The 27,991-nt window shown below is 40.7% G+C and overlaps 1 protein-coding gene across 1 annotated transcript; it reads right to left on the reverse strand.

The window, feature by feature from the left end:
• LOC117514183 (tumor necrosis factor receptor superfamily member 5) lies at positions 1-27,950 on the reverse strand. The gene is made up of 8 exons (XM_034174505.1): positions 27,432-27,950; positions 27,133-27,258; positions 26,022-26,168; positions 25,842-25,935; positions 24,795-24,871; positions 12,340-12,450; positions 701-832; positions 1-382 (listed from the first exon to the last, which is right to left on the reverse strand). Exons 1-8 carry the CDS (start codon positions 27,535-27,537, stop codon positions 201-203), a joined length of 975 nt encoding a protein of 324 aa, XP_034030396.1. The 5' UTR covers positions 27,538-27,950; the 3' UTR covers positions 1-200.
• Positions 27,951-27,991: the final 41 nt, after the last annotated feature.

Below are 27,991 nucleotides of genomic sequence, written 5' to 3' on the forward strand. Positions count from 1 at the left end.
TTACTTTCTAAACTTTAAAAAAAGTATTTCTTGGAAACAAAGCATTCATCATGGTCAGTAGAACACTCATGCTAACAATGATTTATTAATATGGACTAGGGTTGTAAACCAACCTAATCCTGACCCGTGCTTTGTTAGTGGCACAATAGTTTGAAGTTTGCAAAATGTCCAAGTAAGCGGAGTGTTCTGTGTTTATTTGGTCACATCCCACACCACTCATCCTCCTGTGGTTCTGAATGTATCGTGAGGGAGGTACTGGTCCAGTTTCCTGCTTTTCCATTTGTGTGACTGGATTCAACATATGAAAGTGAAGCTGTCCGTGGTGTTGTGGGAAAACTGTCCTTCACACTCTCTTGTGTGCAGCAGAAGACCACTTTGTGATCTGCAGAGCAGAATGTAAGTCAGTATTCATCGTAACCATCTTTTAACTTAATGTGCACAAAAAAAAAAAAAAAATGCTCTGTATGATGAGTCACATGATCGACCATTTTAATGGAGGCCAAATCTTTTAAATGTATGGGGCATTAATGCAGCAAGGGCAACACTTGTCATTTTAATGGCAGTCTTCAATTAGTTGTTGAGCAAATGTTACTGCAAAATTGCAATGACGATAAAAACTGAGAGTCTTGAGTCTGCACATGGGGATGGAGTGGAAATGTGTATTTGTGTGATACATTCAGCACTGTTCACAGCTTGTCACCTGGGTTAAAAATAGTCTTTTCGCAATCCACTTCACAGCTTTCTTGGCAGTGGCCGCTGAGTTCTGTGGAAGGTAACGGCGGCTGCAGTGGACAGGCTGGAACTCCTGGGCCAATATCCAGGTTTGCTCTGGCTGCCATGAAAGATAACACATTAAAGAATAAATTATAGTCTTCCCTCTGCTGGAAACACTGCAAGGCATGAACAACAAAATGTAGATAAGTTGATGGGTGATTATTGGCACATTCCAACTAGCTTGTATAGGCAATAACTCAAAAAGCTAAAACACCATCATGCTAAGTTGTGTACATAACTGTTGCACAGGTTCTCATGTGTGCTAAAAATAGGTGATGCACAGTGGAAAAGAAAGACTAAAACACTTTTCCTACAATCTGTCATTATTGCTATACTCCTCAAAAGCACTTCTGTTCATTTTCTACTGCGCATCATGTATTTTTAGGTTGCATGACCATCTGAGCACCAGTTATGTGTGTGTCTGAATCATGCTGTACAGTGCAAAAGTTTGACATCCCACTGTTATAATAAAAGTAGCATTTGATGCCCCCTGCTCCCCTTTTTATTGCATGTCAGCACAAAATCAGTTACAAAAACTAATATATGAGCTACATTTTTTTTTTGGATTCAATAATAATAGTAAGTACGTCAGAGCTCTCAAGTTGCGATACGCTCAAGGAGTTATTTTCCGTCTAAATCTTACCTTGCAGGTTATAGCATTGAAATGTTGAAGAATGTCATGCATTAGCATGAGAGCGTTACGTTGAGTCTCACGCCAAACGCATGAGACCTGAAGGGACCGCTTTAAAGTGTGAGTCTCACTCTGAATGAATGAGATTTGAGAGCTCTGGTAAGTCCCTGCGGCTGCTCTGTTGTCTTCACATTATTATTGTTATTATTTGTTCTGCTGGAGGTTTCTTCCTGTTAAAAGGGAGTTTTTCCTTCCCACTGTCGCCAAGTGCTTGCTCACAGGGGATCGTTTTGACCGTTGGGGTTTTTCCGTAATTATTGTATGGCTTTGCCTTACAATATAAAGCACCTTGGGGCAACTGTTTGTTGTGATTTGGCGCTATATAAAAAAAATTGATTTGATTTGATTATTATTATTATTAATAAGAAGAAGAATAATAATAGTCTACACTGAAAAAAGAGAATGTTTGAACCATTAAAGTGGTTAAAGTGTTACAATTTGTAAAAACCTGAATGAATTAAGATGTTTGAACTTACAGTAAGTTTTACAGTAAGTTGATTTAACTTTCAAACTTAAGTTCAAACAACTTAATTCATTCAGGTTTTTACAAATTGTAACACTTTTTTGAGTTGGTTCAAACATGCTCTTTTTTCAGTGTAATGGGTTAAGATGTTCATCAAGCATGATACATTATTATTATTATTAATGATAATAATAATAATAAGTGTACTGGCCAGTAGAATACCACACAAACACATTTCTTGAGATCCTGTACTCTGGTGCGACTAATATACTGAAAAATCACACAGAAATAGAACTATGGAGCGAAATCCAGGCCAAAAGTTTTGTGATCTGAAAATAAAAAAAGATTGAAAAAATAAATTTTGAAACTGAAAATTCAATGTTTGTTCTTGATTTTTTTATAATTATTTAAAAAGTATTACTAAAATAAAAATAAGTGTAAGATATATATTTTTCAGTTTAAATACATTTTTGATTCAGCTCAGTAATTATTTTGATCAAATTTATTTTCATTCATATTTCTTTGTTTCACCTTCAGATCTTTTTTTTCACTTTCAGATCTTATTTTTTCAGTTTCAAACTTTTGGCCCCGTTCTGGCGTGGGAGGGCGTGGCTTCGATTGAGAGGGGCGTGGAATTGTGAGTGACAGCAGAGCAATCAGTCCTCACATGATGTTGCTTTCAGGAAACGTGGGTACTTTGATAGATAATGACTCTGCACCCGTCTCCATCGTGGATTACTACGCGGCTGGCACATGAAAGAAAATAGAGAGAATGAAAGCTTATTACGAGGCTTTAAACCCTCGAGATAAAGCTGTTTGTTGTGATCGATGTGTAACAGTTGGTTCAGTGGATCCATATGTTGTACCGGATAGTGAATTTAATGACGATGTAAGAAAGTGGCCGGCAGTTTCACAGCGTAAACTTAATGTGACCAGAACCAAGCAGACCGCCGGTAAATTCAAAGCCAAAGCCGGAAGAGCACTCCGGCTACCAGCGGTGTGAAGAAGCCTCACCGTTACAGGCCCAGCACTGAGGCGCTGAGAGAGATCCGCCGCTACCAGAAATCCACCGAGCTGCTGATCCACAAGCTGCTGACCAGGTCAGCCTCGCTGGCCTCCTGCAGAGCATCACAGCGGAGCTCTGAAAGTGGAGGTCGGTCTTGAAGTCCTGAGCAACTTCTCTCACCAGGTGCTGGAAGGGCAGCTTGTGGATCAGCAGCTCGGTGGATTTCTGGTAGCAGCGGAGTGCCACAGTGCTGGGCCTGTAACAGTGAGGCTTCTTCACACCGCCGGTAGCCGGAGCGCTCTTCCGGGCAGCTTTGGATTTGGATTTACCGGCGGTCTGCTTGGTTCTGGCCATATTAAAGCTTCCGTCAGATCTGCTGAGCCAGGTCTCTCTGTGTGTCACTTAGAAAGCTCGTAACACTTCACTGCTTGATGGACAATTACTGCTGGCAGCCTGTAAAATGAGCGACCTGCTTCATTTTCATGTGGCGATGTTGCACTGCATTCATGGTCTTGTGTGGATTTGGGATACATAGGTTTTTTTAAGTGTAGGTGTTAAACTTTACAATCTTGCATATTTTCCAGTTTTTAAACATCAAAAATGACCAAGAGTGGTCTAGAATTACTTGTAATTGACATCTTTGTCCTTATCATCACTTTATTTACTTTATTTACAGGTATCAAGAAAAGTGTTAAGTCATTATCTATCAAAATACCCACGTTTCCTGAAAGCAACATCATGTGAGGACTGATTGCTCTGCTGTCACTCACTATTCCACGCCCCTCTCAATCGAAGCCACGCCCTCCCACGCCAGAACGGGCCAAAAATTTGAAACTGAAAAAGATCTGAAAGTGAAAAAAAGATCTGAAGGTGAAAAAAAAGAAATATGAATGAAAATAAAATTATTTGATCAAAATAATTACAGAGCTGAATCAAAAATTTATTTAAACTGAAAAATATATATCTTACACTTATTTTTATTTTGATAATACTTTGTAAATGATTATAAAATTCAAGAACAAACATTGAATTTTCAGTTTCAAAATTTATTTTTTCAATCTTTTTTTTTATTTTCAGATTACAAAACTTTTGGCCTGGATTTAGCTCCAGATAGAACCCAATTGTTATTTTGATTATCATCAAAGTTTAAATTCATTACACATTTATTTCTGAATACTCGTATTTTACTTTTTAATGCTTCTATGATGCATTTGCACAATACTATATGTCTCTGATTTAAAATGCATATAATGAGGACTAACTATTACGGTGACTGAGAGATACCACAACATTTGCAAATTAAGAGAACATTAGCAAATAATAATAATAATAAAACAAAAACCCAAACACACATCTGTATCAATTTTACATCAGGCAGCTGCATCAACAAATATCTTGCAAAATATAACCAACCACACAGAGATGTTGCAAACCTGCACAACACAACAGCAGTAGTACCAACACAAAAACAGAAAGACTTTAACTGACTTCTACTGTTCACTGTATTGAAAATCTTCTTCTTTGTCTTTCGGCTGTTCCCGTTAGGGGTCGCCACAGCAAATCAATCCTTTCCATCTCACCCTGTCCTCTGTATCTTCCTCTGTCACACCAACCACCTGCATGTCCTCCCTAAGCACATCCATAAACCTCCTCTTTGGCCTCTCTCTTCTCCTCCTGCCTGGTGGCTCCATCCTCAGCATCTTTTTCCCTATATACCCTGGGTCCCTCCTCTGCACATGTCCAAACCATCTCAATCTCACCTCTCTGACTTTGTCTCCAAACTGTTCCACCTGAGCTGTCCATCTGATATGTTCATTCCTAATCTTGTCCATTCTTGTCACTCCCAAAGAGAATCTCAACATCTTCAGCTCTGCCTGCTGTCTTTTTGTTAGTGCCACCGTCTCTAAGCCGGACAACATAGCTGGTCTCACTACTGACTTGTAAACTTTCACCTTCACTCTTGCTGATATTCTTCGGTCACAAATCAATCCTGCCACCTTTCTCCACCCACTCCACCCTGCCTGCACTCTCTTCTTCACCTCTCTACCACACTCTCCATTACTTTGAACAGTTGACCCCAAACATTTAAACTCATCTACTTTCACCACTTCTACTCCCTGTAACTGCACTATTCCACTGGGCTCCCTCCCATTCACACACATGTACTCAGTCTTGCTTCTACTGACTTTCATTCCCCTTCTCTTCAAAGCATATCTCCACCTCTCCAGATTAGACTCAACTTGCTCTCTACTCTCACTACAGATCACAATGTCATCTGCAAATATCATGTCCATGGGGACTCCTGTCTGATCTCATCCGTCAACCTGTCCATCACCACTGCAAACAAGTAAGGACTCAGAGCTGATCCTTGGTGTAATCCCACCTCCACCTTGAATGAGTCTGTCATTCCGACTGTGCATCTCACTGCTGTCACACTGTTCTTGTACATGTCCTGCACTACCCTAACATACTTCTCTGCAACTCCAGACTTCCTCATACAATACCACAGCTCTTCTCTTGGCACCCTATCATAAGCTTTTTCTAAGTCCACAAACACACAATGTAACTCTTTCTGGTCTTCTCTGTATTTCTCCAACAGCATTCTCAGAGCAAACATTGCATCTGTAGTGCTCTTTCTTGGCATGAAACCATATTGCTGCTCACAGATCTTCACCTGTTTTCTAAGCCTAGCTTCTACTACTCTTTCCCATAACTTCATGCTGTGGCTGATCAGGTTTATGCCTCTGTAGTTACTGCAGCTCTGCACATCACCCTTGTTCTTGAAAATAGGAACCTGCACACTTCGTCTCCACTCCTCAGGCATCCTCTCACTTTCCAAGATTGTATTAAACAATCTGGTTAGAAACTCTACTGCCATCTCTCCTAGACATTTCCATGCCTCCACTGGAATGTCATCTGGACCAACTGCCTTTCCACTCTTCATCCTCTTCATAGCAGCCCTCATTTCTTCCTTACTAATCTCTTGTTCTTCCTGATTTACTCTCACCACATTATCTAGCCTTTTCTCTCACTCATTTTCTTTATTCTTCAGCTCTTCAAAATATTCCCTCCACCTTCTCAGCACACACTCCTCACTTGTCAGCACATTACCATGTGCATCTTTTACCACCCTAACCTGCTGCACATCCTTTCCAGCTCTGTCCCTTTGTCTGGCCAATCGGTACAAGTCCTTTTCTCCTTCCTTACTATTCAACTTCTTGTACAGCTCACAATATGCCTTTTCCTTCGCTTTTGACACTTCTCTTTTCGCCTTACACCACATCTCCTTGTACTCCCGTCTACTTTCTTCATCTCTCCGACTATCCCAAAACCTTTTCGCCAACCTCTTTTTCCTTATGCTTTCCTCGACCTCTTCATTCCACCACCAAGTCTCCTTGTCTTCCTTCCATTGTCCAGATGTCATACCCAGTACTGTCCTAGCTGTCTCGCTCACCACATCTGCAGTACTTTAACAGTTGTCCAAAATTGCTTCCCCTCCAACCAGTGCTTCTCTCACCTGCTCGCTAAATTTTACACAACAGTCTTCCTCCTTCAGCTTCCACCATCTGATCCTTTGTTGAGCTCTCACTCTCTTCTTCTTTACCTCTAAAGTCATCCTACAAACAACCATCCTATGCTGTCTAACGACACTCTCTCCTGCCACCACCTTACAGTCTCTGATTTCTTTTAGCTTGCATCTCCTATAAAGAATGTAGTCCACCTGTGTGCACCTTCCTCCACTCTTATGTTACCCATTACATTACATTACATTACATTATGTTACACTCATATGTTACCCTGTGCTCCTCCCTTTTCTTAAAGTAGGTATTCACCACAGCCATTTCCATCCTTTTTGCAAAATCAACTACCCTTACCCATCTGTCCTTACCCATTCCTATCCTTGATACCATATCCACCCATTACTTCCTCATCACCTCTGTTCCCTTCACCAGCATGCCCATTGAAGTCCGCTCCTATCACCACTCTTTCATGCTTGGGCACACTCTCCACCACCTCATCTAACAAACTCCAGAAATCTTCTTTCTCTTTCATCTCACAACCTACCGCTGGGGCATATGCACTGATGATATTCATCATCACCCCTTCAATTTCCAACTTCACCCTGTCAGACACTCGCTTAACCTCCAACACACTTTTAACATACTCTTCCTTTAAAATGACCCCAACACTCTCAACACTCTCTCTCTTCCTGTCCTCACCATGGTACAACAACTTGTACCCAACGCCGATGCTCCTGCTCTTACTTCCCTTTCATTTGGTCTCTTGCACACACAATATGTCTACCTTTCTCCTCTCCATCATATCAGCCAGCTCTTTCCCTTTACCAGTCATACTACCAACATTCAAAGTCCCCACTCTCATTTCCACCCTTCTAGTTTTCTTCTTCTCCTGCTGTTTGTGGAAATGTTTTCCTCCTCTTCTTCGTCGTCTTCGCCCAGCAATAGCCCAATTTCCACCGGCACCCTGTTGGGCAACAGCACCGGTGGCAGACGTTGTTAACCCAGGCCGCGACCGATCCAGTATGGAAATTCGATTCTTAGTCTGCATAGTTGGGTTGGCTTGTTTTACGCCGGATGCCCTTCCTGACTCAACCCTCCTAATTTATCCAGGCTTGAGACCAGCACTCAGAATGTACTGGCTGCACACCCCATGTGGTTGAGTTGTTCAATGTATTGAAAATAAAATATGAAAATATAGCTATCATAAGATTTCAACTCGGCTAATTAGCAAAGCTAACTTTTTGTTAGCCGATTAGCATTTCAGATAACGGAAAATCACAAGCAGAATAATTAGCGTCTGTGAAATTTTGTTTGACCAATTTTGAGTCAGCTACCATTTTCTAGAATAAAGTTTAATGGGCAAAAAAAAAAATTTCAGTTGTTCTTTTCAATATTTATATACATCTTTATCATCATCTTGTGTTGGCGATAGTGGACCTAGTGGACAAGGAAGTTAAAATCTTAGCCAGAGACAAGAAATGGTTTGAGACAGGGGTCAAGGAGGCATTCTATGTGAAACTGTTGAAACCCAGCCTTAACCGGGGAGGGGGTCTGAGACATGCTTTGTCCCCTGTTTATAATGGGGTTCTCAGGTCAAAGCAGTTTCAGTCTTTCGTTCATGGTAATGAGTGATTCACGTCATCAGGAGAGTCGTCAAGGGACCCATCAGGAGAGGCGTCCGTCCCATCATTAGGAGGGACAGCTGCCCTGTCATTAGGAGGGTGCTAACTAGAGCACAATAGTTGCTAATTAGAGCTACTGTTTAGTCACTAGCCTATAGCAGTCGGCCTCTCGGTTTACAGGGTGATTCCATAATTTTTTCCTCAGAATTGAGTGATTCCATATTTTTTTCCTCTGCTTGGTCTAAAAAAAGTAACCGTTACTGACTGCCACAATCTTTTTTCTTGATTTCTTATAGTGTTTCTTAAAGCCAGAAAATTGCCATTTGAAATGACTTTAGTTTTGTGTCATGTCTGTGATCTGCTTTTTTTCTACAAAATTAAACAACTGAATGAACATCCTCTGAGGCCGGTGATTCCATAATTTTTGCCAGGGGTTGTAGTAATGTCCATGTTTTCTGTTGTGTGGGCCGCCCGAAGAGGAGGTACTGCTGGCTAACGCCAGAGGGCACCCTGCCTGTTGTCGGGTTTCAGGCACCAGAGGGCGCAGTCACCACCCAGGAGCCAGGACTACAGCTGTCAGAAATCATCTCATCACCATCCCATCCCATAAAAGACTGGAGGAGACACCACATCTCGGCTGAGATATCAGCTTACCTCTCAGGTAACCTCTCAGCCGTTTTTGACTGTGCCGTACGCACAGGTTCTCTCTTTTCTGAGTGCTGTAGGAGTTCCTGTCTACTACTGCCTGCTGGGAGCCGGGTTTGTGGTTAATGGAGGATTGACGTCTTCACCCCTCACTCCAAACCGGCTAAGTAGTGCTTTTCAGGCTCTTCACGAACTGGGTTTCCTGTGTAGGTGTTTTCCCACCCTACTACAGTGAGAACGTATTTTGCTGACTGCTTACTGGGTGTCCACACACCCACCCTTAACCTGTTTTTGTTCCTGCCAGCAGTACCGGATCTGACAACTGGAAGCAGAGGCCACCTGGGGACTCGGGACTTGGCGGCTTCAGTATACTGCAGGTCTTCGTTGGCGGCGGAACCTGGTGGGCCCCGGCTCTTCTCTGGATAGGCGTCTCCTACCATCGGGCCTGCCCACATGTCACTCGTATCTTGTGATTGACTGTCTAAAAACAGTATTTGACCTGCTGTGCACTTTTGCTGCAATAAATTGTATTTATTGGATTATCTATTGACCATTCATTTGCGCCCCCTGTTGTGGGTCCGTGCATTACACTTTCCCAAACAGGATATCTCGGCCAGCGTCATGGATCCCGAGGGGCACAACCCACCCATTGAACAGTCAATGGAGACTCAAGGTGCACAGGCTACTGCAGGAGGAATAATGGGTGAGTTGCAGCAATTCTTGGCCGCCTTCACTGCTCGGTTGGATTTGGTAACCGAGCAGAATGTACTACTCAATTGTAGGTTGGAGGCTCTCACCGCACAGGTGGAAGCGCGTGCACAGGGTGCGGCTGCTGCTCCTCCTCCTGCCCACCTGTTGCAGAACAGGGACCCTCCAGTGGTCATTCAACAGACCCCCCATCCCCTGAAGCATACATAAGTCTCCCGGAGCCGTACGGAGGCTGTGTAGAGACGTGCGCGGACTTCTTAATGCAGTGCTCGCTCGTCTTCACTCAGCATCCAGTAATGTACGCGTCAGACTCCAGCAGGGTGGCTTATGTTGTCAATTTGCTTCGAGGTGAGGCACGCGCCTGGGCTACGGCGCTTTGGGAGCAGAATTCATGGCTCCTAACAACATACACTGGGTTCGTACGGGAATTCAGACAAGTGTTTGATCACCCTAATCGAGGCGAATCTGCTTCCACTCTGCTGCTGTCCATTCGACAGGGGCGTCGGAGCGCTGCAGAGTATGCAGTCGACTTCCGTGTCGCGGTCGCGAGAGCCGGCTGGAATACGGTAGCGCTCCGCGCCGCCTTCATAAATGGACTGTCTTCGGTCCTGAAGGAGCACCTGGTGGGTAGAGACGAGCCGCGGGATTTAGACGGGCTTATTGATTTAGTCATACGTTTAGACAACCGACTGGAAGAACGTCGATGGGAGCGAGACGAAGGACGTGGCCGGGCACGCGCCGCCCCTCTCCCTTCCCGTTCTGAAGCAGCCCCACCTTCTCCACGCTCCAGAGCCAGAATGCTCCGTGTGACGACAGCTCCCCCTGCTGACGAAGCTATGGACATGAGCAGGGCCAAAATAAATTAGAAAACAGACAGAGGAGGCTGGCCGGCGGAGAGTGCTTTTTCTGCGGCTCTAATGAGCATTTGCAGAAACAATGCCCCAAGCGGTTAAACACCAACGCTCGCCCTTAGAAATTGGGCTAAGGGTGAGCCATAACACACATGCGGGTAATGCACGAAAATCCGCACGAATCCCAGTTGTGATCCTCTGTGGGGATTTAACCCTTCAAGCCCCAGCACTAATCGACACAGGGTCAGAAGGGAATCTCTTGATAGCAGATGGGCTAAAGAAGTAGGGCTCCCTCTAGTGGCCCTTCTGTCACCAGTGAGGGTACGGGCACTAGATGGCACCCTCCTTCCACTAATAACACACCAGACACAGCCCTTAACACTGGTTGTGTCTGGAAACCACAGGGAGGAGATTGTGTTCTTCGTAACACCTTCTACCTCCGGTTATTTTGGGCTATCCATGGATTAGTAAGCACAATCCCCAGATCGATTGGCCGTCTGGGGTTGTGGCTCAATGGAGCGAAACCTGCCACCGGGAGTGTTTAAGATCCTCGGTCCCACCCGGTGTGACTGCTAAAGAGGAGGTTCGAGTCCCTCCCAATCTCACGGTGGTGCCAGCTGAGTACCACGATCTTGCTGACGTTTTCAGCAAAGATCTAGCACTCACGCTTCCCCCACATCGACCGTATGATTGTGCCATTGATTTGATTCCAGGCGCCGAGTTTCCGTCCAGCAAACTGTACAACCTCTCACGCCCCGAACGTGAATCGATGGAGACCTACATCCGGGACTCTTTAGCTGCCGGGTTGATCCGGAACTCTTCCTCCCCGTTAGGTGCTGGTTTCTTTTTTTGCCTTTTGCAGTGAACACCGTGAATGGAACCACAGCTCCCTCCAACAAGTGTCTCCACTCCTCCAGGGCCTCCTCCTTCTAAGCTCACCTGCCATCCGGGGGTGCGAAGGACCGTGGCATCTATTGACCTTTCATTTGTGCCCCCTGTTGTGGGTCCGTGCATTACACTTTCCCCAACATTTTCACTGCAGCACATTCAAATTTCAGTTCTTTGTGTCTGTTTTGCAGGGTTTGAGAGAGAGAGAGCGAGCGAGTGAGTGTGTTTTATTCATTTAGCATAACTACAGTTAACTTTTCAGTCAGCAGATTAGAAGTTATCAAAGCTAACTTTCAGGTTAGCTGTGCCCACCACAGCTAATGTTAAAAGACAGGAACCAGCAATATCACAACTTCTGTTATGACCACGTACTGTGGTGTGATCAGAGACATGGGTGTACTTTCTATCACATTGTGTTAATACTGCCGATTACTGTAAGTGTACTCCTAATTAAAATGTTTAAAAACCCAGTTCCAGTGAAACGATCTTTACAGGTACCGTACCCTTGTGATTTGAAACGGATGTTAACAGTCAGATCAGTGGAACACGTTTTTCAGAACTAGTCTGACCTTCTTTTGTTAATGAGATTAAAAAAAAAAAAAATTCCACATTTGCGGTGCTTTGATTCAGTGGAAATGTTATTGTAGTACAGCACAGTGTCAGGCTAAATAAACAGAAAAGTCACTGTGCCATATACACAATCATTATTTCTCAGTATGAGTAAGCTGTCTGAGATATGCGTCATAGTGAACTGAATTTGTGCTAGGTTGTGTCTTATACAGGATGTGGCTTTGCCATTCAGTCTGTCATCCTCAAATTATGTTTAGCATCACGACAGAAAAGCTACTCGGAAATAATGTTGATTTATGTAATATTAATTTGTGCAATTTTTGCAATATTAACTCTAAAATTGGACATAGCTTTTCTTACAGACAACCAGGTATTTGAAAGGAAAATTGACATTACCTAGTGTTATTTTGATGAACATAAAGTACCGGAAGCCAGTGGGAGGGGATTTCTGAAATTGCTACGTTCTGACCTTCATTTCTATGATGTTGTGCTTTCATAGTGCGTGCACATGCGTCATCTCTCCAATAAAGACTTTTATTGAATTATGATTACAAAGAAGGTAGGAAACTTTGAGAGAACAAACCCCCATGTGACACATACCTGCTCTGTGTCTTCGGCGCTTTACCCTCCAACAGGTGATACCAAGCAGAAGAAGGAGTGAAGTCACAATCAGCCCTGCCCACAGGCCTGCAGGTAAAACCCAGTTGCAATCTGAAACAGAGACAGAAAAATACTGTGACTTCTGGGAAATTCAGAGGAAGTCCTTCTTGATCCCCCAGTAACTATGAAGTGAAGAAATAAAGTCAAACAAAATAACTGGAAACTACAAGAATGTCTGTCTCTGCTGTAGTTCTCTAAAAATGTTGGGACTCATCTGGAATATTGCATGTTCAATTTTGAGGAAGCTGTTCTTAAAGAGTGGAGCCAAAATATTAAATTAGAAAGAAAATATGACCTCAAATTAAAAAAAAATCATTAAGGTTTTTCTTGTTACATGAAATAAGGAATATTCCATTTTGTTGTACATCTGCACATTATTATTTGCAATAAGACCTTTGGGCCAATTGGGCAAGTATGCAGTTTATCCTGTGCCCCTTTCATCTCTAACACTTTCAAACATGAGTGCCACAAATGTTACATATCAATTGACAATACAATAATGCATGTGTTGTTGGGACACTTTTGTACAGTGGATTTCACAATATGTACAATGAATGAATGAATGAATGAATGAATGAATGAATGAATGAATGAAAACTGTTTATTTCGAACATTTGATACAACAACAATTACAAGATAGATCAGTAAAGACAACAACAAAAAAGTTCCTACTGTGTACCCAACATGTCCGAAAAGGGGTAGGGTGAAGCATCAGCTTATTTATCCCTACCCCTTCTTCCCCACAACCAGTAATACCCTTTGCCACATTACACATAAATTCCTACACACCTAAACCGATATCAATATATATATATATACATATATATACACACACATACATATACACATCAACATACACATATATACACATATACATATATACACATATATATACACAAACATAAATATACACCTACACATACCTACTTACATACAAAATACTATATATTTACAAGCCGAAGCAAACAACAAAAACACCCTAACCCTCATTACCCTTCCTCCTCCCTATACCCAGAAAAACCATATTTTTGTACCGCTGTTTGAACTGGTTCATGCTTGGACATTGCTTGAGCCCCACTCCCAATCTGTTCCACATCCTCACCCCACAGACAGAAATACAGAAACCTTTTAATGTTGTTCGTGCCCACTGATGCTTTAAATTAAATTTCCCCCTCAGACTGTAATCCCCTGATCTGTTAAAAAACATATTTTTAATATTTGCTGGAAGTAAATTGTTTATTGCTTTATACACAATTTGTACTGTTTGAAAATGAACCAAGTCTGTGAATTTTAAGAATTTGGATTGTAAAAATAGTGGATTTGTATGATCTCTATAGCCAGTATTATGAATAATTCTTATAGCTCTTTTCTGCATTACTGACAGTGATTGTGTTGTACCTTTATAAGTATTACCCCATACCTCTGCACAGTACTGTAAATATGGTAAAACCAGTGAGCAGTAAAGAATGCGGAGTGAGTTGTGGTCCAGAATATGTTTCGCTTTGTTTAGAACTGAAATGCTTCTTGACAGTTTACTTTGTATATGTTTTATATGAGTCTTCCAGTTTATCTTATCATCTATTATCACCCCCAGAAACTTATTTTCATGTACCCTTTCAATATCTACCCCCTCGACTTGTAACTGAACCTGTATATCTGTATTACAATAGCCAAATAACATGTATTTTGTTTTACTTAAGTTTAATGATAATTTATTTCTGTCAAACCATATTTTCAATTTTCCCATTTCCATACTGATCCTCCTCAGTAACTCCTGCAAATCCCCCCCTGAACAAAAAATGCTTGTGTCATCTGCAAATAATACTAATTTTAATATTTTGGAAACATTGACAATATCATTTATATAAATTAGAAACAGTTTTGGACCCAATACTGACCCCTGTGGGACGCCACAAGCATTGTCCAAGCATGATGATGTATATTCCCCCAACTTCACAAACTGTTTTCTGTTACTTAAGTAGCTTCTCACCCAGTGCAACACCAACCCCCTAATCCCATACTGTTCAAGTTTATTGATTAATATGTCATGATTAATTGTATCAAAAGCCTTTTAAGATCTATAAATATTCCAACTGAATGTAATTTGTGGTCTATGGCGTTTGTAATCTCCTCAACTGATTCTATTAATGCAAGTGATGTTGAACTATGTGCTCTGAATCCATATTGACTATCAGTAAGTAATTTATGTTTATTTATGAATTTGTCTAATCTATTATTGAATAACTTTTCTAATAATTTGGAAAATTGTGGAAGCAAAGAAACAGGTCTATAATTTGTGAAGTGGTGTCTATCCCCAGTCTTATACAGCGGCACAACCTTAGCTATTTTCATTTGATTGGGAAATTTACCGGTTTGAAATGATAAGTTACAGATGTATGTTAATGGTTCTACAATCCATTCAATGACCTGTTTTACCACCACCATATCAATTTCATTTAAATCGGTAGATGTTTTATATTTACAATTATTCACAATGTCTATAATTTCATTTCCATCCACTGCTGTGAGGAACATTGAACAGGGATTTCTTTCTATGAGATTATTATCCCAATCCTCAGGTTGGGAATCGGGAATTTTTTCTGCCAAGCTTGGTCCAATATTTACAAAAAAATTATTAAAACCGTTGACTACCTCATCCTTATTTTCCTTCTTGACATTATTATCAATGAAATACTGAGGGTAACTCTGTTTTTATTACCATTTTTGATAATGCTATTTAATATATCCCATATTCCTTTAATATTGTTTTTGTTATTATATAATATGTTACTATAATATTCCTTCCTACATACCCGTATAATATTAGTTAATCTATTTTTGTATTTCTTATATCTATTTTCTGCCTCTTTAGTCTTTAGTTTTATGAATTCTCTATACAGTGTATTTTTTCTTATTACATGCATTTCGTAACCCTTTCGTCATCCATGGTCGAGCTTGGATTTTTTGTTTTCTGTAGTCTTGTTTAATTGGACAATTTTTATCATATAATGATGTAAATATTTGTAAAAAAGTTTCATATGCACTATCAACATCACTTTCACTGTATACCTTTTCCCAGTTTTGCTCCTGTAAATCCTTCTTTAGTGTGTTCATGTTTCCTCTGTCCGCACTCGCCTGTATTTTATTTTCTCCTCTGGCTGATTCCGCCGATGGTTTCTATTATAAACGATGAAAACTGGTAGATGATCACTAATGTCATTGATTAATAATCCACTCACAGTGTTATTCTCAATATCATTGCTGAATATATTATCAATTAAGGTAGCACTATGGGATGTAATTCTGCTTGGCCTGGTGATTTTTGGATATAAACTCATACTGTACATTATACTGATAAATTCATCTGTTATTTTATGCTTATTTGGATTGAGCAGATCAATATTTAAGTCACCACAAATGAACACAGTTTTTTGATTAGTTTTTGAGAACATTTTTCCCATACAGTCAGTGAATGTTTCAATACTAGATCCTGGTGCTCTATATATACAGCTGACTAATACATTTTTGCTTTTTTCTTCACATATTTCAATAGTTATACATTCTAATAAGTTATCAATCACAGTTGTCATATTGTCTACTATTTTATAATCCATGTTCTTATCCACATACACAGCCACTCCTCCTCCACTCTTATTCTTTCTGTTTACACAATTAAATTCATATCCATCCAGTTCAAAATCCATTCCTTTATCTTCATTGATCCATGTTTCTGATATAGCAATTATGTTAAATATTTTTTTAAACTGACTTAAATATTCTTTAATGTTGTTAAAGTTTGCATATAGACTTCTGCTGTTGAAATGGATTATTGATAATTTGTTATCCGTTTTAATGATCCGATTAAACTGTTCATCTGTATAATAGCAACAACTGTCATTGATATTTGAGAAGAAATTATTGTCTGGGTCTATATCGTGCTCCAAGTCCAGTACATTGTGGTCTGTGTATTTAAATGTTCTCAGTTCTACTTTTCCATGATCAGCAATCCTTTGAGTTATATCCTTCTTGTCTCCAGATGTAGATGAATAGGTAGTAGATGAATAGGTTCCTCTGGTCTGTGTCATGGTGTTGTGATGTGTTTGTGTCCTCATACCTTATTGGTCATATCTGTCCAGATCCTCGCTTTAAGAAACACTATTGTTCATATTTGTCCAGCTCCTCGATGTTCCTTATTGCCATGACTTTTGCTTGTTCTGGTGATCCGTTCAGTTTGATGAATATTTTACAGTTTGAAGTCCATGTGTGCTGGATTTTTCCCTGTTTCTTCAAGAAGTGTGCTTTCCTGGCGATGTCGGCATTCCGTTTGGTGAGATGTTCATTGATGAATACGTTTGTCCCTTTCAGTTTTCTTCCTTGTTTTAACAGTGCTGTTTTGTGTTTTCTGTTGATGAATCTCATGATGACGGTTCGTTTATCACCGTCATTTCTCCGGGGCAGAGGGTGGCACGCTTCAATGTTATTTAAATCCATTTCTATACCTTTAGATAGGAGGAAATCAGCAACCTGTTTTTCCACAGAGCTGACCTCCTGTTCACTGGGATCCCCTCCGCTCTCATCTGTTACCGCCCGTGCGTAGGACCGTGGTTTGATGTGAAGACCTGTGATGATGACGTCGTTGATTCTGGTGTACTGCTCCAATTCAGCCACTCTATTTTCCAGCTGCACCAGATGCCGGTCTTTCTCGGCATTCTGGAGCCGTAATGCCTTCACCTCCTCCACCAGATCCATGATTGATTTCTGTTGCTGCTTCACAACAGAAATCTCCTCTGATAAAAAGTCCAGAGATTTTTTAATATCGTCACCTTCCTCCGCTGTCAGAACCTTCTTAGGCCCCATGGTCGGTTTATGAGCAGCTTGTCGATCGCCGATGTTAACAGCCTGTGTTGTTTATCACCGGGATGGATCTGCACTGCGCTGGTGCCGCGCGGCCTCGGTGTTTCCGCGCTGATGGATCCGCGGTGGCTGCACGAGGCATGTTTCCAACATGTTTCCATAACGCAAATACTTATAGATCAGGCCAGCATTAGGATTTCTTGTATTCTCACTGTCACAGTTTTGTGTTTTAGTACATGTGCATACACACCACCACCACTGTTCCCCATCTTTGAATATCTAAGCTGTCACATTTACTGTATTTAGTCATTGCATATCAAGGAGGCACATCTTCACTAAGAATGAGACACAAAAAAACTACAAAACAACCAAGGACCATTTAACAAAAGCTGGCAATAATAATTGCTCTTAAAAAAGTCCAGGTCATGTATAGTGATCCACAAAAAGGCATCTTTCTCACGAATGAAATACAAAAGCAAGCAAACAAACAAACAAAAACAATGAATCAACAGAAACTGATAGCAATAATCAGTCTAATGGGTTAAGTTGTGCAGGTCATATCTATGTCACGTGAGTCATGATGGGGCATCTTCATCAAGCAGCACAGTGGCTTAGTGGTTAGCACTGTTGCCTCACAGCAAGATGATCAAGGGATGGATTCCCACCCTGTGGCCTTTCTGTGTGGCATTTGCATGTTCTCCCCATGTCTGTGTGGGTTCCCGCCGGGTGGTCTGGCTTCCTCCCACATCCAAAGACGTGGGTTAGGTGGATTGGAAACTTTATAAATTGTCCAGGTCTCCCTTGTAAAAAGATCTCAATCGCAATGGGACTAACCTGGTTAAATAAAACATTTTTTAAAAAGTATGAGACTAATGGAACTAACCTGGCTACATAAAAAAAAACATGAGACAAAAATGCAAAAAACCATACACCTTGACCAATGAACAAAAACTGACAGCAATAATCAGTCCAGAAGCTTAGGTTGTGCACGTGATGTGTAGTGAGTCAAGGAGAGGTATCATCACAAAGAGTGAGACACAAAAGAAACCAACCCACAAGCAAACTATGATTAATAAACAGAAACTGACAGCAATAATCAATACAAGGGCTTAAATTGTGCAGGTCATGTCTAGTGATCAAGGATGTGTATCTTCACAAAGAGTGAGACACAAAAGAAACCAAGCCACAAACAAACCATGATGGATAAACAGAAATTGATGGCAATAATCAGTACAAGGGCTTAAGTTGTGCGGGTTGTGTCTAGTGACAAGGAGGAGTATCTTCACAAATAGTGAGACACAAATGAAACCAACTCACAAGCAAACTATGATAAATAAACAGAAACGGATGGCAATAATTAGTACAAGGTCTTTTTGCAAGGAATGTTTTCACAGTTTTTGCTCTATGGCAAGATGCATTATCATCTTGAAAAATGATTTCATCATCCACAAACATCCTTTCAATTGATGGGATAAGAAAAGTGTCCAAAATATCAACGTAAACTTGTGCATTTATTGATGATGTAATGACACCCATCTCCCCAGTGCCTTTACCTGACATGCAGCCCCATATCATCAATGACTGTGGAAATTTACATGTTCTCTTCAGGCAGTCATCTTTATAAATCTCATTGGAACGGCACCAAACAAAAGTTCCAGCATCATCACCTTGCCCAGTGCAGATTCGAGATTCATCACTGAATATGACTTTCATCCAGTCATCCACAGTCCACGATTGCTTTTCCTTAGCCCATTGTAACCTTGTTTTTTTCTGTTTAGGTGTTAATGATGGCTTTCGTTTAGCTTTTCTGTATGTAAATCCCATTTCGTTTAGGCACTTTCTTACAGTTCAGTCACAGACGTTGACTCCAGTTTCCTCCCATTCGTTCCTCATTTGTTTTGTTGTGCATTTTTCGATTTTTGAGACATATTGCTTTAAGTTTTCTGTCTTGACACTTTGATGTCTTCCTTGGTATACCAGTATGTTTGCCTTTAACAACCTTCCCATGTTGTTTGTATTTGGTCCAGAGTTTAGACACAGCTGACTGTGAACAACCAACATCTTTTGCAATATTGCGTGATGATTTACCCTCTTTTAAGAGTTTGATAATCCTCTCCTTTGTTTCAATTGACATCTCTCGTGTTGGAGCCATGATTCATGTCAGTCCACTTGGTGCAACAGCTCTCCAAGGTGTGATCACTCCTGATTTGATGCAGGTGTTAGTTTTGGGGATGAAAATTTACAGGGTGATTCCATAATTTATTCCTCAGAATTGAGTGAGTCCATATTTTTTTCCCCTCTGCTTGGTCTAAAAAAGTAACCGTTACTGACTGCCACAATTATTTTTCCTGATTTCTTATAGTGTTTCTTAAAGCCAGAAAGTTGCCATTTGAAATGACTTTAGTTTTGTGTCATGTCTGTGATCTGCTTTTTTTCTACAAAATTAAACAACTGAATGAACATCCTCCGAGGCCGGTGATTCCATGATTATTGCCAGGGGTTGTATATCTACATGACAGGTTTATCTTTGACCCATTGTGTGACTGTCATGCCCAATTGCACTGTGTTTGCGCTTGTGATGGAGGGCTGTATGTGGGGTTAATCTACTGTCTCGTGTCGTTTCTCAGATCAGTTGTTGATTTGGTTTTGTGGTATGCAGGAGATCACTTGACCGAGGGTCTATACCAGGGGTGGGCAACGAGGGCCGAGACACTGCAGGTTTTCCTTGCAACCAATCACCTCACCAGGTGGGTTGCTGATGAGCTTCTCCCCTGCACATAAACACCTGGTCATCAATGAAATCACCTGCTGAGACACCTGAACATTAATGAAATCACCTGTGAAGGTGACTGGTAGCAAGGAAAACCTGCAATGTCTCGGCCCTTTATGGCACATGATTACCCACCCCTGGTCTATACGTTCAAATAACAATTAAAAAATACTGTCATCACTCTTTACTCTTAGTCAGTCTTTTACAACGGTGTAGCCTAAATACACGAGCTTTCTAGGAGCACACCCAATTCATTACGCATGCTCAGAGGCATGTACCCTCCGGTGCGCACTTTTGTTGGGGGGGGGGGGGGGGGGGGGGCATTTTGGTTCCAACTGCGCTGAACTACTGAATGAACCTTTAATGTTTTCAACTTTTTTAAAAATAATTTAACCACATACAGCAACACAGCCATGTGCAGGTGTTATTAAAAGAAATCTAAAAATAGTTAAGCTATCAAATTTACATAAACTTACAATCTCTGATGATTTATTTAATTAATTTAAAGCCTGCTTTACGCAGCTGCAGCTCTGTAACTCCATGTCATATGATGTGCGTGACAGTTTTATAGATCTCTGTCTCTGAATTATCCTTTATTATGGACTAATTTGACCCTCAACAAGCTTTTCTTTCTACAATCATTACCTCCAAATCAAAGGTAAGCTGTACATTTTCCTCTTTTATCGACTGTGCTGTAAAGTTGCAGACTTTTCTGATCTATTTGTCACTACGCACGTCTGAGCACGGTGTGAAAAAAAAAAAAAAATGGTCACACTTTTAATCATGGAAATGACTCCGATCCCACATGCGAGGAGTTTAATGGAAATACACTGCGATCGGACGCGACATTTTATCCGATGTGAAGGAAAAATCTCTTATGTACGGTATTTATTACATGGAAAACAATACAAAACTTTGGGACTTTTTTGTCCGGTGACTGTGAATATGTGGTTTATACAGCGACAGTTTAGTTGAGTTTTACTGCACATGGGACTGAACAAAAAATTTACCTCGCAAATCTTTGTCGATGATGTCGGCTTTCATCCCACACAGCTGACTTTATTTTCCCAATTTTTTTCTTCTGTTCGGCTCTGAAGGGAATCTGTACATCTTGAAGCCCTTGTTGTATCTATTTGCGCCTCCAAACGCACAACAACCCGGCATTTTCAACAAATAAATAAAATAGCTGGATTTACATTAACAGCGAACACTATTTTGAACCCAAGATGGCACCAGGAGTCACGTGACCGATTTTTTCCGACTCATGTCACCACTCTCTCTATCAAGGCACTCTACCCTCAACCATATGGCAGCCATGCAGCTGGCCAACACCCCACAGCTGCAACAAAACCCAGGACCCCCTTTCCCCATAGTTTTAGGAAGCCACGGAACTAAAGAAAAGTTCCAGGCTAGTAGGCACCCAGAGACAACTCCAACACACACAACCCCAACGATATACAGTAGTGTTCCGAATAATAGTAGTGCTATGTGACTAAAACGATTAATCCAGGTTTTGAGTATATTTCTTATTGTCACATGGGAAACAAGGTACCAGTAGATTCAGTAGATTCTCACAAATCCAACAAGACCAAGCATTCATGATATGCACACTCTTAAGGCTATGAAATTGGGCTATTAGTTAAAAAAAAAGTACAAAAGGGGGTGTTCACAATAATAGTAGTGTGGCATTCAGCCAGTGAGTTTGTCAATTTTGTGGAACAAACAGGTGTGAATCAGGTGTCCCCTATGTAAGGATGAAGCCAGCACCTGTTGAACATGCTTTTCTCTTTGAAAGCCTGAGGAAAATGGGACGTTCAAGACATTGTTCAGAAGAACAGCGTAGTTTGATTAAAACGTTGATTGGAGAGGGGAAAACTTATACGCAGGTGCAAAAAATTATAGGCTGTTCATCTACAATGATCTCCAATGCTTTAAAATGGACAAAAAAAAAAACCCAGAGATGTGGAAGAAAACGGAAAACAACCATCAAAATTGATAGAAGAATAACCAGGATGGCAAAGGCTCACCCATTGATCAGCTCCAGGATGATCAAAGACAGTCTGGAGTTACCTGTAAGTGCTGTGACAGTTAGAAGACGCCTGTGTGAAGCTAATTTATTTGCAAGAATCCCCCGCAAAGTCCCTCTGTTAAATAAAAGAAGAGGTCACAATTTGCCAAAGAATCAGAATCAGAATTAGAATTAGAATGCCTTTTATTGTCATTATACATTGGTACAATGAGATTAGGGCCATCCAGTTGCACTGCAACTGGATGGCCCTAACTGGATGGCCCAAAGAAAACATCAGCTGGCCTGAAGAGAAATAGAGGAATATTTTGTGGATTGATGAGAGTAAAATTGTTCTTTTTGGGTCCAAGGGCCAGAAGACAAACTCTGAATTCAAGCCACAGTTCACAGTGAAGACAGTGAAGCATGGTGGTGCAAGCATCATGATATTGGCATGTTTCTCCTACTATGGTGTTGGGCCTATATATCACATACTAGGTATCATGGATCAGTTTGGATGTCAAAATACTTGAAGAGGTCATGTTGCCTTATGCTGAAGAGGACATGCCCTTGAAATGGGTGTTTCAACAAGACAATGACCCCAAGCACACTAGTAAACGAGCAAAATCTTGGTTCCAAACCAACAAAATTAATGCCTCGCAGATGTGAAGAAATCATGAAAAACTGTGGTTATACAACTAAATACTAGTTTAGTGATTCGCGGGATTGCTAAAAAAGCAGTTTGAACATAATAATTTTGAGTTTGTAGCGTCAACAGCAGATGCTACAATAATAGTAGCATCTGCTGTTGCATCTGTAGTTTTTACTATTGTACTATTATTGTAGCATAATTTATTTCCTCTAGGCTGGACTATTGTAATTCATTATTATCAGGTTGTCCTAAAAGTTCCCTGAAAAGCCTTCAGTTAATTCAAAATGCTGCAGCTAGAGTACTGACAGGGACTAGAAGGAGAGAGCATATCTCACCCATATTGGCCTCTCTTCATTGGCTTCCTGTTAATTCTAGAATAGAATTTAAAATTCTTCTTCTTACTTATAAGGTTTTGAATAATCAGGTCCCATCTTATCTTAGGGACCTCATAGTACCATATCACCCCAATAGAGCGCTTCGCTCTCAGACTGCAGGCTTACTTGTAGTTCCTAGGGTTTGTAAGAGTAGAATGGGAGGCAGAGCCTTCAGCTTTCAGACTCCTCTCCTGTGGAACCAGCTCCCAATTCAGATCAGGGAGACAGACACCCTCTCTACTTTTAAGATTAGGCTTAAAACTTTCCTTTTTGCTAAAGCTTATAGTTAGGGCTGGATCAGGTGACCCTGAACCATCCCTTAGTTATGCTGCTATAGACGTAGACTGCTGGGGGGTTCCCATGATGCACTGTTTCTTTCTCTTTTTGCTCTGTATGCACCACTCTGCATTTAATCATTAGTGATTGATCTCTGCTCCCCTCCACAGCATGTCTTTTTCCTGGTTCTCTCCCTCAGCCCCAACCAGTCCCAGCAGAAGACTGCCCCTCCCTGAGCCTGGTTCTGCTGGAGGTTTCTTCCTGTTAAAAGGGAGTTTTTCCTTCCCACTGTCGCCAAGTGCCTGCTCACAGGGGGTCGTTTTGACCGTTGGGGTTTTTCCAACGGTAATTATTGTATGGCCTTGCCTTACAATTTAAAGCGTCTTGGGGCAACTGTTTGTTGTGATTTGGCGCTATATAAAAAAAAAATTGATTTGATTTGATTTGATTGTGAACACCCCCTACTTTTGCTAATAGCCCAATTTCATAGCCTTAAGAATGTGTATATCATGAATGCTTGGTCTTGTTGGATTTGTGAGAATCTACTGAATCTACTGGTACCTTGTTTCCCATGTAACAATAAGAAATATACTCAAAACCTGGATTAACAAAGTCACATAGCACTACTATTATTCTGAACACTATTGTAAGTGAAGGACAGGCAGATTTATCCATTCTACCCACCCACCCAGCACAGATCATCAAAATAACATTCTCCAGTCCACCCGAAAAACCCAGAGACTTTGTACCCAAACCCCACACACCCATACATTACTTTCTTCTTTGGCAACATCACAAAACCTCTCAATCCCATCTGGTTTCTCCAACACTCTCTTTCCTGTCTTGTCCAACATCCTCCTGTTATCTCATGTCACTGTTCCTCTGCACCATCCTGATTGTGTGGCTGCAGGGTAAACAAAAATCATTTCTCATCAAATCATCATCTTCTTCTTCTTCTTCTTGCTTCAGGTGCTCCCATTAGGGGTTACTACAGCAGATGCGAGACCCTGTGCTTTCTACACCCTGGGATTTAACTTTATATTATGGAATGATGAATTCGTATTGTTAGTAATGCATGCAATATGCGTTTTGCTCTATATGACCATACTATGACTTCTTTGTGACTTTGTCATGAAGTCACATAACAATTGATCACAATTTAATATTGATCACTTTGAGTTTTTGATCAAATCTCTAGCCACACTGGCTGTGGGGATATTTTATTTTTTCTAAAATGTGTCTTTATTTGCTAATCGTTGCGCTTCTATGTAAGAAATGAAGCTGCTTTTGGGATGTTTTCTGGAGTGATGTGTGATACAGCGGAGATAAGATAAAACAAGCGGAACCACATCCAGCTCAGTACCAAAACTGTCAACTAAGTCATTAAAACTTGCAATTAATCCAACCAACCAACCAACCAACCAGCCATTCAAACAATGAATATAGCATATAAATATAACATACGAGATTTGAAGTGCCCACAGACTGCATCAGCTGTTGCAGTTCCATGAATTTTCAGAACTTTCCCCAAGTCCTCACACCTGGGGAAAAAAAACAATAAAACAAAAAGCCAAATAAATAAATATGCTTAAGTAATGTGCCTGTTAATTAAGAAACTGGAAAAGCGAGCAAATATACATACACACGTTTATTGTCCCTATGGTGCACATGAAGTTTTTAAAAATAACCTTAAAATGATTGTAGACAAAATTTATGCACAATTTGCAAATATTTCTGTATATATACAGTATCATTTAATGAAATAAGACGTCTGTAAAGTCCTATTCTGCAATATTTTTAATGTTCTTCTTAGTTCCGTAAATAATATCATAGTTTTCATGTTAAATTGAGTACATATGCACAGTCTGGTCCATAAATATTTGGACCTGAGTATTATTTAAATATTAACTATTTATTTATTGTAATATTTTCTCTTGCAGCACTATGATAAAGCTGAAGTGACACAAAAATAGTACAATAACAATTTGGGGGTTACATGTGGGAAAACAGATCAAATCTAGGCTTAAATCTTCTAGGTGCCTATTCTGTTAAACTATAGCTGAAATTTCACAGAATCTGTCTCTGCCTCACTCTACCATGAAGCTGGATGCCAAATTTCTCTTTTATTCCAACTCCATTGTGGTGGTGTTTAGAAGCAAAACCATATAAATTGTGTTACTGTCCAAATACTTATGGTCATGACTGTAACACCTTAATAAGGAATCTGGTCTGAAAGTTATGGTACTCATATGACTGGGTTCTATATAGCTCAATATACAACTCCCTGCTAGACGTATTTATCTTAAGAAAATATCTTCAGTGGATTTCAAAAACTACTGAAACAAAAATGGTTTAAATATAGTTCAATCACTGTAATGTGGGTCGTTTCAGGTTGGATGATGTCAATCGAAACAAAGAATAATTTCTGTCTGTGTCGCCGGATGACTAATGAACTAGTCATCAACATTTTAACACACTTATCAGCAGTTTTAATGAGCGTAACAGTCCGACCTGCTGTGTGTTTGGCAGGCTGAGTGGAAATCGGACACATTGCTGTACGTTCCTTCTTCACACGGGGCACAGATGGTGTTGTTCATACGAGTAGCTGAAATAAGAAATGAGATGTGTAAACAATGTTTTCAGGGTGGCATTTTATTTTGCATATATGATCACAAAAGTCTCAATGTGTACCTTTGACTTTGACCCCGTGGCCCACAGGACAGTGAGTGACAGGCCGGCAGTGCTCACACTGAGTGTCGCTGCAGTAGAAGCCTGTCACACACTCACACTGCGTATCCTCGCTCGCTGTACAAACCGTTACTGTCCTGTGATTGTTATCTAAGAAAATGACAGAATACACAGGAATGACACTGAAATCACATATCAAGTTCCAGTAATCATCTTTAACTCACTGTAGATGTTGTGCTTTGAACTCTTTCTTTTTTTAGTACAAACTCATCCCTTAGATCCTTGGATTTTCTCCTCCTGCTAACGTTCATCTTTGATCACTAATCCCTAATCCTAACCATTGACCATAATCACTGTCCTTTGTTCACAATCACTGACCTTAGTCATCTTTGATCTTGGTCTTTGATGCTGAACTTTGATCACAAATGGTGAGCTTTGAATGTGATTCAGATCTTTGATATATCTTTGTTCTCTGATTGTTATCAGATCCTTATTACTTATTTTTGATCCTGACCTGACATACTCATTACTGAACATTAATCCTGATCTTTCATCTGGAGGACTCATCTGTGAGCTTGATCACTGGTGTTGGATCTTTGAACCATACCGTTTTTGTTACCATTTGTTTGCCTGTTGTAAGGATTATGGGACAGATCGTGACCTTTAACCTTGATTGCGGAACAAATCAAAAATCCTGATTGTAAAAGAATTGCAGAACAAATCAAAAATCCTTATTATAAAAGAATCTGGATAAAGGATCACAGACAGGATCAGGATGAAAGGAATCATCAAAGTTCAAATGGCAATGCTGAAAGGCAAAATTCACCCTCGCCCCGTTGATCTGGATCTGCACCAAAATTTAATAATGTCTTTGTTGACTCAAAGCTTACTTATTTGCTGATGTTTACTGAAATACATTCAAGTCTGTTTAAGACATCCTGCTAACATACATACAGACTACTAACAGACAAACAGCAGAAACACAATACCCTTGGTGGAGCTTGTGAAAAACATTGAAAAAGGAACTTATGCTAAAGAGGTGGAAGAAAAGCTGCAGAGATGATGGAATGAAAGTTTTCAGATGAAGGATGGAGGTGCATCATATTGGACTTACTGGAGTAACAGTCCCTGCACTTCTGGCATTTGCGTAAGTAATTTTTGGATGCTGTGTAGTAGCCGTGTACACATTGAGCACACTCTGTCTTCTTGGTGCCATCACACTCGGTGTGGACGTACGTTCCTGATAAGTGGAGTTGAGAAATCAGAGAAAGTATCTGAGCTCAGACTGGGTATGAACATGAGAAATGTGGAAGAACGTAACCAGATACACAATACTACACTGCTCTCATGGTTCCTCATACAAAACATTTTCAGCATCCAAACAATGATGAAACATTGAGATTTTAGCCTAACCTGCAGGGCAGCGATCGCAGCATTTCCCATCTGGAACCCTGTACATATCATCACTTTTACAGCCAGTTGTAGCCATTCTTAGCCCATTCAGTTGCGCGTCAAACATTCAAGGTCAACGTGATGACGGCCGGCTTCCTGCGCGCTGCTTGCTGTAAACCAACTCTTGAAGAAATCAGTTTGTTCCCTTATTTATTTATTTATTTATTTTTATAAAAAATCCACCAGCTTCTCCTTGTCAGGCTCTATGTGTGAGATCACCTCAGTGACTAAACTTGTGTTTCACCTCATCGCTCTGCATTACCTACTTTTCTAATCCTACACAGTGGAAAACCCCAGTAACTCTCATCTGCTGTTCGCTCTCTCGCTCTCCTCATTTCCTTCCTGCTTGCTGTCACATATATTTTGTTTCTGCAGCTAAAGGACAAAATGCAGCTTTTGGCACAAAGCGGAGCAGCACAATGAGAGGCTTCCTCTCCATGTTACACCCTTTCCTTTTGCTCCATTGTTTTCCCCCTAAACCTCTGTTCACCTCTACAGATATATTTAGCCTTTAAGTTGAC

This window comes from Thalassophryne amazonica, chromosome 7, assembly GCF_902500255.1.
Source record: "Thalassophryne amazonica chromosome 7, fThaAma1.1, whole genome shotgun sequence".
Lineage (NCBI taxonomy): Eukaryota > Metazoa > Chordata > Actinopteri > Batrachoidiformes > Batrachoididae > Thalassophryne > Thalassophryne amazonica.

What these genes read in the sequence shown, in the direction of transcription:
- LOC117514183 (XM_034174505.1), bottom strand. Translation starts at nt 27,537, where the DNA reads ATGTTTGACGCGCAACTGAATGGGCTAAGAATGGCTACAACTGGCTGT. An exon ending in GCCTGCCAAACACACAGCAG is followed by an intron (nt 24,872 to 25,841) that starts GTCGGACTGTTA and finishes TTTTTTCCCCAG; the next exon opens with GTGTGAGGACTTGGGGAAAG. An exon ending in AAAGACTATTTTTAACCCAG is followed by an intron (nt 383 to 700) that starts GTGACAAGCTGT and finishes TCTGCTCTGCAG; the next exon opens with ATCACAAAGTGGTCTTCTGC.